The 14859-nt window shown below is 35.6% G+C and overlaps 1 protein-coding gene across 1 annotated transcript in view; it reads right to left on the bottom strand.

Moving 5' to 3' along the window:
* Nucleotides 1-14859, bottom strand: part of LYST (lysosomal trafficking regulator) — an 85835-nt gene that overhangs the window by 28652 nt on the left and 42324 nt on the right. Inside the window, exons 17-26 of the mRNA XM_082480606.1 lie at nucleotides 13339-13584; nucleotides 11558-11731; nucleotides 10892-11041; nucleotides 10144-10281; nucleotides 8188-8386; nucleotides 6778-6909; nucleotides 3871-4504; nucleotides 3215-3392; nucleotides 2135-2304; nucleotides 489-719 (exon numbers count right to left, since the gene is read on the bottom strand). Coding sequence (XP_082336732.1) covers nucleotides 489-719; nucleotides 2135-2304; nucleotides 3215-3392; nucleotides 3871-4504; nucleotides 6778-6909; nucleotides 8188-8386; nucleotides 10144-10281; nucleotides 10892-11041; nucleotides 11558-11731; nucleotides 13339-13584 — 2252 coding nt within the window. The remainder of the gene's footprint in view (nucleotides 1-488; nucleotides 720-2134; nucleotides 2305-3214; nucleotides 3393-3870; nucleotides 4505-6777; nucleotides 6910-8187; nucleotides 8387-10143; nucleotides 10282-10891; nucleotides 11042-11557; nucleotides 11732-13338; nucleotides 13585-14859) is intronic.

Below are 14859 nucleotides of genomic sequence, written 5' to 3'. Positions count from 1 at the left end.
TCCTTCATTATACAACCTTACTTGCACATACAGAATGTTTGTAATAAATAACTTCATTAAAGTTACTCAAAATCTCAAATATTAAGTCACAGGCAAAACAGGAGAGACTTTCCCCTGAACTTTTGATGTTGGCTATAGATACAGTAAAACGCTACCATCTCCTGGACCTTTATCTTACTGTTCAGCTGAGTTTTATTAGGAAAAGCATCCAAAGCACATACAGTGTGACAAATTTGCATTTTAAAATGTCATTTCACTCGAAAGTTTAAGGTATGGAAAGAACATTTTATATTCTGTTGTTCGAACCGAGTATCTAAACATTAACTTTCACTTACAGGTATAATTAAAGCTGAAAACCTCAAAAACAGAGTTATTTTTTACATAAGCTCTCTGATCATTTTAGGAAGCGGACCAAATACAATACAGTATTTTTTGCTAGATTTAAGGTTGTGCTTGGACTATCTTATAGCAACTGATACAATACTCACTTTGTTTCCAGTCCATTGAGAGCAGCCAGCGTATTACACAACACGTAGAGCAAACCGTTATCAAGCAGTAGGTCTGCAACTTTTGAGCAGGAATTTATGATTTGCAGCAGGAGACAGAAGCAGTTATGCAGCAGAACATTATCATACAGAGAGTTCTCTATAAGACCCAGAACAGGAATGACACACCATTTTTGAAAGAGTCCAACATTCTTGACATCTTCCAGATCAAATCTATTAAAATAAATACAAGTGAGCGACATTCTTAAAATAGCAACTTGGTATATGCAACTGGAATACCAATCTATGCCAGTATTTTGGCAAAGACGTAGATGGCAATTGCCTACATTTCATTGCAGTAACAATGTCTGTCTACTAAACGGAATAAGAGCAAAATAAACACTTCAGAGCCACAAGGAAAAGTATACCTGAAGCTTCAGCTAACTACCAACTGTCCACAATATAGATTTCATTAAAACGGAGGGTTTTTTTGATCAGTGTAGGAAAATATGACGCTTCATCTTTCCAGGAATAAAGTATTACAACTGGCACAGATGCTATCAAGAAACCAGACACAGATTGGCATCAATATAATAACATACTGACTGACAGCAGGTTTGATATCTTCTATCCATTACTGCTGAAGTTTATTAACGTTTGGCAACTTCTGAATTCTACAGTCGCAGTAAGCCAGAACAGTGCTTCAGACCTTGTATTACTTGTGCATGAAGAAATTGGATTGCTATTTTAAGGTTATCAGCCCATCACATGACCATCATACAAAATCCTAAAACCTCAAGACATTAGAATTACCTTTCTAGCCCCATAATCAATCCCAAGGAAGTAACAGTTCTCCACCTTGGGGCTAGGTAAGCAGCCAGGTTCAAGTCTTACAGGACTATTTTTTTTTTGGGGAGTGGGGGGGGGTGAACATCAGGCCAAAAGGCATAAGTAATTTGGCTATAAATCCTGCAGAGGCAGCAACCGAGAAGGAGCTTTTTGCAAGATTTTTGCACTGCTGACTATACTTAGATAGATGTTCCCCCTGTACAATCATTAAGTTGTCAGACTAATTCTAAAAAAAGTACCATTTACTTAGATAATTGTCTGCTTAAAGGTAATCTCCTTTCCTGTCAATATTAGGTGGCTCTTTGGCTCAAGGAAATAGGGATTTAAACTCAGGGCGAAGCCAAGGAAGGAGTTGTGGCAACAAGCTTTTTCCTTAACCACCTACCAGTAGCAGAAGTCTAGTGACAACTAAAAACTTCTAAGGATATAAATCAGAGTTTCATGTAGGATCAGAAAGAATAGGATGAGTTAAACTGATTACAGGACATTTGAAGTGCAAAGGCCTCCGAGGCCCTCAGAAGGGCTGAGGGTTTAGAAGATCCAAGTTGACAGTACCCATCAGATGAAGTTGCTTACAAACTGCTTAAGGGCCATACAATAGTCATAAGAAGTTTAATACATTTAAATGATAAAGCTACAAGCAAAACATTTCAAAAGAATTTTGAAGGAACTTTTTTTAATGATTGTTAACTACTAGGAAGAGAACAGGAATTAGAAAGCTATCACATCCTTACCTCCAAAGTGTGCTGCTTTTAGTTCAAATATTAAGTTACAGGATGCAAAAGCAAAGCATTACTTACTCTTCATCCAAGCCAACAGAGCGGCCAAAGAGCATTTCCAAAAAGCACTCTACAACTTCCTGAGTCCCCTGGTGAAGGTACAGCTGGTTGGCTAGCAAGGAGAAGCCACGATTCTTTAAGAATTTCTCCTTCTGCTCCCTCCTTGCTCTGTTGAAATATGCATCCAACAACTAAAAAGAAATGCATAATTATGATGTAAGATTTAAATGTTTACTATAATTCCCTTGAAAGTTATGTTCTTGTCTGCAATTTGAACAGTTTGAAATAAAAATTTTTAAGATTCCAGATTAAAAACAATCTACACTGCCCCTGTTACAACCAACAGCTGATTTAATCCTTTTAATATGAAAACTCTTAGGTTTTTAGTCAAGTTTTGGGGAAATGAAAATCACACACATAACAGTTGCAGAATGCATATACAAATACATTCAAATTTTTTGTACTTGTTAAATGCTGCATTTGGTGTGAATGCAAGTGCATGCACTATTTTTTGTATTATTTTGTCAATAAAACCATATAAATGTATTCTTCAAATTCAAATACAAATCTACTCAACGTTTTTCATCTACATAATATTATCATCCAGAAACATTGTCCTTGTCAACACTACAAAAGTCTCTGAAAACATTTTGAAGCCTCAAGTCCATGTTCAGGCCACAAATCTGGGGAGTCATCTACACAAAAACTGAAAATCAACTGTGTTAGAAGTCAAAACTTAGCTTGCACCTTAATTTAACATAGCGCATCATGTGTTTAAAGTTGAAGAGAAGGTCACCAACTTTCTGCATTGTTGCTTCCATTTACATCAATAACACTGTCATACACTCTTAAGGACTCTGGCTTAGATCATAGACTATATTTATCTATTGAAAGATTCTGTTTCTGTTGTGGTTTTGTTTTGGGGTTTTGTTGTTTGTTTTTTAAAATCTGTGTGGGTAGAAAAATATCTTAAGACTCAGAAGTAAACCTAGAAAACTGAAGGAAGCAAAATAAAAAAATATTAACAAAACTTCATGTTTTCAACACGTTAACTACACCTGCTCACAACTTTTTGGCTGAAAGCATTTTATATAGGCCTACTTTAATGACTCCTTGTTGTATGAGAGGAGATGGGTGGTTCACAAGAACTATAAGATAATCAGGTTGGATAAGTTTGTCCATCACATCTTCTAGCATGATATCTGGTAGGATTAGGAGAACTCCACGCAAGAGGTCATATAATCCACAACAGATAAGCACAAGACAGTCTTCTGTACATCTGAAAACAGAGGAATATATTTTACCACAATTTGTTGTCTACAACAGGAAACATTAAAAAAATGCACAGTTGTTAGCTACTCTCAGGGGGCAAGAGGAGGAAATCTGGTAAACATTTTTCCAATACTCCTATTACCACTCTTCATTAACACTTATTTTTGGATGGCAGATAGCAGAAAGGATAATCCAACCAGAACTACTTGCTTGAGATTTTCTGTGAGCTAGCATAACAAGTTCCTAACCCTACTGTAGATTACAAAATACCTGATTTTTAAAGTTTGCAATGCAAATAATGCAAAAATTGAAGCAATGCAATTCTATAGACTAAAAGCTTAATGAATTGGTTTATGACAGCCATTGAAATCATTCCCTTAATTTTCAGGTCTCCAATTTTTGCAGAATAGTAATCAAGACCAAGAACTGTGAAATTAAATCTCAGCTGAGCTATTACTAATTTACTATTTTGTTTATCTGCTTACCTGTCATCAGGGCTTTCAGATGGTTTTTGGGTATCCTCATTAGATGAAGAAAAAGCGAGACCCTCCCAGTCTTCAGGAATTATACTCTTGTCAGCAAAGCTTGGCCACCGAGCAATGGCTGATGATCCTCCATGAACAGAAAATGCTAAGCCCAACCCTGCAAAATTACTCTGACTCTTCTGAAATGAAGGCAGCCCTTTCAGATTGTCTGGACGACGTAGCGATGGCTCAGCTGCAGAACCACCACCTTCATTACATTTTGGGTCTGTGTCTGCTTCTTTACCTTCAAATGCATTTTCAGGTAATTCTTCTTTTACAAAATCTTCAAATGTTTCAGCAGATGTTAACTCTGAGTCACAAACTGTTTTTGCGGACTCACAACTGCTAAGAAAGAGTTGTTCTTGTACTCTCTTTATGGTTTCAGAACTTCCTACAAAACCAGTTTTACCCTGGAGATCAATGTAGTCACACTTGCCAATAATCTGCAGGTCATCAATGCTCCTTCCCATTCTTTCAGTTAGTCTTTTTTGATGAGCTTGAGGTGAAGAAGTAGGAGATGCTGGTAAGCTTTTGCAAAGCCTTTTAGGTGCCTGAGAGCTTATCTTCTGCTGTATGCTAGCCTTGGCAGTGTTCTCTAGAGAAATAAGGAGATCTTTAGCATTCCTTTTACACCAGAAACAAGCTTTTCGCTCAATGTTATGCTCCACATACATTTAACTCAGTGATGACCCAAGCTAATTTTATGTGGCATAACTGATTCAACACCTGGCATAGCTCAGATTTGGCCAATCAAGTAAAGATAATAAACTATTACACAGCCATGTATTTAAGTCACAAATCCGAAAGATGAAGTGAAAAATAACTCCTGCATATATACTGAGTTTCTGGATTTACATTATGAACCTCTCAACTAACTCTTAGCAGGAATTTAAACAGAATCACAAAATCATTGAGGGTGAACAGCACCTCCGGTGATTGTCTAGCCCAACCTCCTTGCTCAAAGCAGGGTCAAATAGAGCAGGTTGCTCTATCAGGTTGCTCCAATCTACCAACATGTTTTAGAGGACATTGAAATTCTATTCACCAGTCACTTAGCACTAAGGCTTTACATGTACTTCAGATTTATAACAAATCACTGCATATTTTTGACAGAGCTTCCTTTTAAGCACATATTCAGACCTGAAACATTCAAACTTTCAGAGCACATTCCATGTCTTTCATAAAATCTATTTTTAAGAGGGAAAGCAGTCTGTGTACCAGACTGGTAGAAGCAGCTTTCTGTTATTCTACAGAAAAGGAGCTTTTGTTCGTTCAAAAGTATTTTGAAAACTGTGCACCAGTTAGTACTAATGCAATGGTGATGTATCAGGAATTTATTTATTTTTTTTATTGAGCGAGATATATATACACGCACATGCGGAAACACAGCCAGACCAAGCCAGCCTTTAGATAGCGGGAAGGATCTAAACAGCTAGTCCTGCACACACATTAGCAGGTAGTGCAACAAATTGCAAACGCACATGCAGGTAGCAAGCTATCTAAAAAACATACCATTTCAAATATTCTATCTAAATTTAGAAATTCAAATTCAGAACCACAACACAAACACCTATTTTCACAAAAAAATACATTGAGTATTCCTCTGGCACACATGAATAATGTTTATTCGAGAACAATTTAGTACTATTGGTAGTTTGGTACAGTTGGTACTATTGATATAAAGTGCTCAGTTTAGAATGAGATTTCATATACAATCCATATGGGAGAATGACTAATTCCATACACAATTTAGTACTGTGGTCTGCTCTTCATATCACTGCTTTTACTGAAAGACACTTAACCAACACCTTTTCAACTGACGTAGTGCTGGAAGATTCAATTTACTTTTCCTAAGTAAAGTAGCAATAAGACATCATTCCTAAAAGGTATTACATTGGGGATACAAAGAATATAGCTAAGTCATACATGATCTGAAATATATAGCAACGGCGTTAGAGACCAGAGTAATTTCTTTCCACTCCTATTTTGTATATACTGGTAAACTTGCTTAGATTATGCATTTTTATTTAGAATTTCTTTCTCATTGTCAACAAGCTTAAATAAAGGCTTAGGCATGAGTTATATGTTTTAGCTTTCATTTTACAGGTTATATTTGTTGATTGCCTACACAAATCTAAAAAGTATGATTAAAAATATCCTCCAATAATGATGCAAAAAACACCATGCTGACAGCAGGCCGACTGAAAAAAGTTACCAGCTTGAACTAATAACTTCACAGTATTTCAGCATCTATAGCAAAGGAATTCAAAACTGATTAAAGCAGTTACCTTTATAGACGTCGACTTGTTTAGCATACTATATAATGAGAGTGTTTCTAGAAAACTATTCAGTTTTAATTTATATAGCCAAGGTATAAGTTGTTCTTTATAAGATATACTTTCCTATCCTCTATCATGTAGGAACAGTATACCTGCAGTATAACTAAATGCCAATACTCTAATACTATATTTAGATGCATGTTAACAATTATGCACAAAGAAAAGCATCAGCTTAATCCTTTTTGCACAGATAGAATAGCTGCTTTCGGCTCACTATTTCAACTAGTGCCTGGTTAAGGCACTCGTACATCTCTAGTGGGTCTGTTTAACAAATGAAATTCTTCAGCTGTCTGGTCCACTTCACTGCCTGAGCCATCAGTGTGGCAATTTGTCTCAACTGGACAATGAAGAGCAGTTTAGGTAGCATGTTTAATTCAATCCTCCTTACTCTGCCGTTTCAGGCATCAAGCTCCAAGGGGCAGAGGGAGCTTTCTAAGAAATATCTGCAGGAGAGTAACACTTTAAGGCACTCTAGTCATCTGCCAAAGAACTGTCTCTTAATGTGCTTGCCTGCCTAGCATTGTTTTACCTTCCAATGGTAAAGCTGTAAATCCAGTTGGAGTTGTAATCACAAATGCAGAACTGTCTATTGACTTCCCACCACTGCTGGAATTTCTCAGGTACATAAGTGATTCAACTTTCTCCTGAAAAATTTTGCCATCTAGAAAGAAAAGACAAGGGGAAAAGTTACGTAAAAGCTTTTTAAGTTTGCATTCTTGATATATTTAGACTTACAGTAGTCAGGTTACGTTTTAAGCTGATGACTGGAAGCTAATAAGTGCTCTACTCACAAGCATCTGAGAAAAAGCATACGAGACCAATTTTATGTTTTAGTGATATACCTGTAAAATTTACTTCAGAACACTGAAAATATTATGGTGTTCTAAAGTAATAACTATATTTAAAGATGGTCCTTGCAGGCACACAAGCAGTAATAACTTCGACTTGCCATGTCAAAACCAGGTGACTTGTCTCAAACAGGTTCATCTAATAAGGCTCAAGGTATCAGAAAGTACATTCTAGTCTTACTCAGAATTTTAGATCTATTAGTATTAGAGGACAGATACAGATAAATACAACTGTATTGCTTTTGAAACTGATTACTAAACCTGGAGGTACACAGGCATCTGCAAAAGCAGAAAACATTTCAAACTTTCATGATGCTTTCCATGTTTACAGAAGTTATGGCTCAGGCTGTACAATGCTAATATTAAAGCCTGAACTATACATCTACCAGTTTCTCATTTTTTAAAAGAACAAGAAAGAATTTTTAAAGCTCATATCACTCATTCTGCCAAAGTGATCATCGAGCACAGATCTATTAAAGACAGCTGCTGACCTAGATCTGCATCCCTCAAGACTCATAGGTATACTTTAACTTGTTTGCAATGCACTGATGGTGCCTGCCAATGGCATCTTGCAGTGCAACTGATCATTTGCTAGAAATGCTCCCCAGGCCTTTTTATTTTTCTAGGAATTCAGTAACAGGAAACAAGAAAGTAGAGAGGGAGACAGACCCATATACACATGCTTCTGAAGAAGCTTCATTTACATGTAAGTTAGACGTTTCTCTCTAAGGTTTGCCCACAGGCAAATGTGCCCATACAGGCAGCTAGTGTCATGGATTCCATTTAGAAGCATCAAACTTTAACTTTCTTTAAAGACATAACCACCAGAGAGACAATCTTTGGCTGTAGACCTAAGGATGCTCTCAAAGTAAGCCAAGCAAACAAAGCCTAGTATAATGTCTCTCAGTACCGTAAAACTACTTCTACTTTACTGAGTCACAACAGTTCAATTATTTTTAAATATATAGGTGTTACAATATAGCAATCAAAGAATATATTCATAGAATAGTAATTTGAGAGGTGTTTTTAGATATTAATTTATACTATATTTTTTCTTATAGTTTATTTCTAGTTAAATGTTACATATCTACCTATGTGCAGGGAAAAGTAGAAGTTGGTAGGATTGTGACAAACGTATGTATTAGTGGGAGGGTGAACTGCTAAGAGGAAATTGAAGACCAGTGTCAGCAATTCCAGGTCTGGGGGAGATCCAAGCACTTCTTCTATTATTTTCACAAATGACCTGCAAACCTCCCGAGGTAGTGATGCAAGGTGCCCTTCTTTATGCTCCTAGAAACAAAGAGCAGTACAACTGTAAGTTATTTGTATTTTTCATTTGAGAGAAATTTTTTGTTTGTTTGTTTGTTTTTTTAAATTGTCATGCTGTAGTAGAACAGACAAGAAAAAAGCTTACGTAATAAGGCCTGTATTCTTTAATATAGGCCTACTCAATGTAACCCAAGTCCAGCACATTCAAAATTCAGGCACAAACAAAATATTGTGGATGTTATGCAAGTTTCTTTTCAGAAAATTAAGATTTTTTGCATACTGTACTACTCTGAGTTGAAATGCTGGAGCCTTAGTACATGAATCACCAAAGTGTAGTTACTGTCATTGTATTACATATCTGTAGAGAAATTAAAATAGTTGCCAATACAAACATTTCAAACATATTAAGAACTTTCTGAATAGTAACACACCAGGTTTTCTGTATTTCCACTTCAATAGCCATTTTTATGAACATACACATTTGAGATTTCATTGATAGTTATATTTATAATTTCTGCTTGATCAAGCATTCTATATAGTTTGACAATGACTATTTGAAAAAAAATATCTATTAACTGAACAATATTTTTTCGAACAGGACTTCAAGCATGGAGGTTATGGGAAACCTCCCTGTAATGTGAGCATGGTAATTAACTTGTTTCTAACTTCTCTAAGTTTCACCACTTTTTTTTGGTACCCAAGCACCTTAACCGAGACTACTGTATTAAAAGAGAATGGTTTATACAGTTTTATCTTCCATTCTATCATTCCCCAAAAATTATCAAATCATTGTTAGCCAATTTGAGTAGTTTTAAACTAAGAAATTAATTTTTTCCCCAGTAGAAATGTATATTGGTGTTTGTCCTCATGTGCAAGAGACAGGGAAAATACTATGCAACATTCTGTATCTATGCATTTACATTAATATACAATTTTAAGAGTTAACTATATCACTAACAAGTTCCAAAAGTAGGGAATATCACATAAAAATGAAAAAATTCAAAATTTACAGCCATGAAAATGATTAAAAGACATTTTTAAAAAAAATCTTTGAGAGAGAAAACAAATGCATTTCATGTGTTAGAGAAACTCAGAATAAAGAGGAATGCAAGACAAAATACAGCGTAGAAAAAAAGGGATTACAATACATATTTTCATAAACAGATACGTACTATAAGCAGGAAACCATTTCAAAATCATGCTCCTAAGAAGTGTCTATCAAAGAGCTGAAGTGCTCCCCTAAGTACTTTTTAGAACAGTTATCTCCATGCCATGGAGGAAGCTACTACTGGATTAAAATGTTGAGGAGTGCTCAGACTGAGCACTACAGGCTGGTTGCCCCTATTAGCTCTGGTGAGAAAACAGGATAGACACTGTGCAGGGAGCAGAAACTATGTTTTTCAGTAATGAAGACTTGAACTACTAAGAGACAGGTCTTTATCAAAGGGTCAGATCATTTAAGTTCCTACTCATGTACAGATTGTGCAAGTATCCTAGTGCCTAGGTTTTAGGTTTTCAAACAGTATCAGATGGTTAAAACCTCTTGCCCCTTCTGCTCAGCAGTAAATAGAGCATCCAGCAGGGAACTCTATCAGTTTACAGCAACAATGCCTGTTGAAGAAGATAAAGGGGTCTGGAAGCACAGAGGACAGTCTACTGAAGTAGTTTTTTCTACAGCATTCAGTCTCTTTCCCTGCTCACCATCCCCCCCCCCCCCTCCCCCCCAAGTAAAACTGAGTATTTGCCAAGCACAAAGTAGGATTACAGAGTGGAAGTACCTGCAGAACCTGACAAGTTAACAGGAAGTGATGTACCACTTGAGCTTTCAACAGCTGTTTAATGTTAAACATCTGTTGGTGATGGTTAGCTCTGATAAGGATTTCTAGAGCTGCTAACAGGGTTTCCCAAACACCTTGCTGAAAAACAAAAAACAGGAACATGGCTTCAAAAATATATTTCTAAGTCTACATGGTAAGAATAAAAAAAAACACCAAACAGTTTGGGGACATAACCAAGTTGTATTAGTTTTGCACCTAAGAAAAAGACTAAGTGAATGCAAATGGTCAGGTCAGAACTAGAAAGTATTAGAAGTTATGCTTATACAAAATTAAGCTTACTTTAATGATTAAGCTGCAAAAAAAAATATTTGTCTAAAATTAGTTTTGTGTGCTCTTTGCTATATTAACACTGGATGGTTATTTTCAACAGTTTAGCTCCATATGGAAGCAGGTCTTCCTCAGTCTTAAGTTTCCCTAAAAAATGAATCCATTCAACTAAATGTCGTTTACATACACTATATTTACAGAATGTAATACACATTAAGGCTACCTGCATCATTGATAATGGGAGCTTGATGCTACTACCAGCATTCAGAGAAAAATAAGGATCATTGATTTTAGAAAATTTTAGTAATTACTGACATCTAACTGGAGAAATTCACTTCAGACCTCATAATACTTCATCACTTTAAAAAAAAAAATAATTGACTTCTAGACCTAAAAGTCTTCCCAAAATTAAAGTGATTACCTTGGCTTTAGACCATATCTTCCAGTCAAGCAGCAGCTTTTCTAACAATTGAACATCTTGGATAACTGCAGTAGAATCTGTGTCAAGCATGAATTGCCCGTTTTCATTTATATAGAGAATCTCATCACTGCAGCATCCTTCAAGGAGGGTCTTAAAAAAGGGGGAAAATTCTTTTGAATATTATAAGCACAAGCAATACGGTTATCCTATCCAACTTCTCAAAAAAGTCTTTAAAGAGACAAACTCTTGATAGGGAAGGCATATATCTAAATAGTTACTGAGTTTAGTAACTCCTCTGGAGGCATTTAAGAAGCTTCATTCTTATAACACCAGTACAAGATATTTTTATTTATTTATTTTTAAGATTTAAGAGCACTCAAATATTTTTATTAATTACTTAAGAGTTTAATCTTTCCTCTCAAGAGAAACAAAGTTGCTTTTCCTGCCCACCCCATCTCTTCCGAAATCAGGGTCTTTCAACACTTCCTTTTTCTCCTCTTACCTATCAGGAGTTTCTAGTTCAAGGCAAAACACTCCCAAACCGAACTTGTCCCAAATCATTGTTCTGCCTTTGTGAAGACAGCTTCAAATGTAGAATTAAATTCAGAGACATTTCTAAATTTGTGCTAACATCAGACAAAATATCAGGTTTAAGGAGCACTCTACCTTCAGCATGCAAAATCCAACAACGCATTTTGGTTTGATTAACACTCGATGGATCATAGAGTAACCATTACAATTGTCCATCTCCTGTATTCTCTGTTGATTGTATTTTGTTAAAGATAGTATAAGTTGTAGTGCTAAAGCTTGAGTGTCTTCACAGCTGCTAATCTCTACAACCTGAAGAAAAGGCAAATTTAATAAAACAGTTTAAATAAAACATTTAGAAGAAAGTTTTAAAAATACCTTGTTGCAATCTTAAATCATAACTTCTGGATTAAATCCATTTTAAAGATTTTGAGGTTGTTTACATAACCTTCATTTTTGCCTATGTGTGTACATGCAGATATTACATCTGAAGTGGTAATTCCTACTGTGCTAAATTACAATCTGCTAAGAAAATCTCATTTCAAGAACCCCTTTTTAAGAAAAAAAAAAAATCTGTTCTAAATAACATTTAAGTAGAAGGCACCAACTTATTCTTGCTATACTACAAAGTCACAAGGTCATGAAATACATAAGCCGCTAATAAGAATAAATTATGTTGTTTGCCCTGGAAAAGTACATTTCCAAAACATTTAAGGAAAGCTTTAAATTAAGGTTTCTGAACTTCTAGACTATCTCTATCTGGAAGTATCAAACATTGAAGTTTTATTTTGTCCATAAAGAGACAAGATATTTGATAGATAAAGACCATGACCCATCCTTCACTCTGCTTCCTACAATTCTTGAATCCCAAGAGCAAATAGTATTTTTACCAAAAACATACAGGAATGAAATCTCACATGAACAGAACTTCAGTTTTCCTATAGGCTCCCTTGCTGTGTACCAATTAATTCTGCTGTACTTAGTTATATGTATGTATACCCATATTGTCTGACAGCTGATCTATTGTTTGCTTGCTTTACTGATGCAGGATTTGTAGCACATACATAAATTTACATAATACAATAACATGAATAAGGATTTTTCTCCTCAGGTTTCAGTATCAATGTTGAAATTGCAGCAAGCAGTGTCTTCATAACCACAATTCTGAACACCTTACTGGTTCTAGTCTAATGTGCATTGGTTATTCTCCACACACCTTTCAGAATGCTACCATTACCAGACATGTACAAAACAAACAAGTTTTAGGCCTACATTAGTATTTTGAATTAACTGCAGTACTTCAGAGACTCCGAGCACAAACAGTAGCCTCCACCTAAAGGTCACAGTTAAGCAGTTAGGCTTGTAGTCTTAATATTTTTGAAATTATGGTTTTTCTTATACAGGATAAGCCTTTGAACATGGCTGCACAATTATCTGAAAACTTCTCAATATTTATTAGACAAAATTAAAGCTCTGCACACTATGTAGTTTTACATTTATTCATCCTTGCATTGTGAATATCCTGTGTTTAAAGCGTTAAAGATATGCAATGAATTTAAGTGCCTTTAAAAATCAGAGACCAAAAATACAATCAGTTCTACAATACTCCTAAAAATAATCTCTTTTGACATTTAGAAGCCCCTTCTCTAAATCAGAATGTAACACCACATTTTACATATTAGTAATATTATAAAAAACATTACATAATAGAACTATAACTAAGTTTCCAATTTAAGACAACCTGCATGATGCAGTCTGTGTTACTCCACAGATAATTTCCACAAATTTTCTTTAAGAGAAAAGAAATCACATGTAGACTGGAGCAAGGCAGCTAGAATATGTGATTTTTCTACCCAAGAACCAAAAAAATTTTATATGGGAGGACACATACATGCACACCCCTCCTCCAGCCCTCTTACCCTAGCAAAGAGGAAAACAAATGCACCAGTTCCTCCAATTTCATGTAGTATACCCTGAAGAGTTTTATATTCAACAGGCTGAAGTGTTTTTAGGTGATGAGAGTCCAATACATTGCTCTGAACTTCTTTTGAACTGAAAGGTCTCTGAGAAGGTACAGTTTTCACTTGACCTTTCAGTCTAATAACAGGTTCATATATGGTGTACTGACCAGGGCAACACGTGGTATAAACAACAGCAAGACTCTCCTGAAACAAGAAAAGTTTGAGTTTTGTCAAGAAAGTTTAGCAATAAAAGAAAAAAAAAAATATCAACCCCAAACCACAAAAAGCCACACACAAAAGCCACCTAACAGCAAATAGCAGCAACTTTAGCAGTTCATTTCTACTTTACTGTTAGCATGCTCTTAAGGTTCATGTGGATGCACGTGCACAGAAAAGCAAGAGAATTCTGAAATGTCTGCAAATATACACAATAGCTACAGCATAGAAAGTTAAGAAAACACTAAGAGAATTCCACCAAGGATACCCCTCTTATTACCTGAAGAATTAAAAATATTTTGCATAAAAACAAAGTTACTGATAAATGTAAAAGAAAATGAGCATACAGAAGTATTGGGCAAATTTCTTCCCCTTCTGAAGTGGTAAGTCCAAAATACAAAGTTAGCTGCTATTTTTTAACTAAATTCTCCATTTTTTGTTTTAAGTCTATCCTTTAATCAGCGTTGTCATAAAAGGAGAAGATGTTTCATTACTGATGAAAAGACACAGACCAAAATCAAAGCTCCTATGGAAAGTAACCAACCCATGTTCACAGAAAATGTAAAATGGTCATATTTGGGATGTTATTTAAAATAGAGAAATAATTACACTTAAGGCATTTGCATTCTATGCAAAAGTACAGAGGTTAATTCATCACCTGAGCACATAGGTCTAGTTACTTGGTGTTTTGTAAGGCAAAAGAAGCTTAAGAGTTGCATGACTGATTTGTTAGGCTTTTTACTTATTCCATTCATTCCTTCTTAACCTATTCAAAATGTAGTACCATTACTTACAAGGATCACATCCAGACAGAATGACCCTTTGCCTACAGTTACGGAGCTGCTGTAGAAGGAGATCAGAAAATTCCCTCTAGTGGAAACAACTCATACAGCAGGAATTAGCAGCACAAGAAGACAATTCCCCAAATATAGCAGGCTCCACCAATACACTGATAAGAAAGCTTTATTTTATTCTTTTTCTAGTGTAGCTATATTTACACCTGCATCTGGCATGGCTGTTTCAGTCAAGAAAGATGAGAAAAGCCAAGATCTGCCAGCTGGAAAAGGACTTTTCAGCCAAACTTGATGCAAACTCAGGCCCTCCAAAACATCAAAGAATTGGTATGAAGTCTTTTGCTTCCTGTTAAAGCCAGATAAATCCTCCTTTCTCCTCTTCTCTCCGTTTTAATGTTACAAGGTTAACTAAGCTGTACTTGGCTACCTTTACGCTAATGGAGAGAAGAGCTACTTTTTCATCCTAGGG

This window comes from Vanellus vanellus (genome assembly GCF_965231255.1).
Source record: "Vanellus vanellus genome assembly, chromosome: 3".
Classification (NCBI taxonomy): domain Eukaryota; kingdom Metazoa; phylum Chordata; class Aves; order Charadriiformes; family Charadriidae; genus Vanellus; species Vanellus vanellus.
This window is presented reverse-complemented; position numbering and strand designations above follow the sequence as displayed.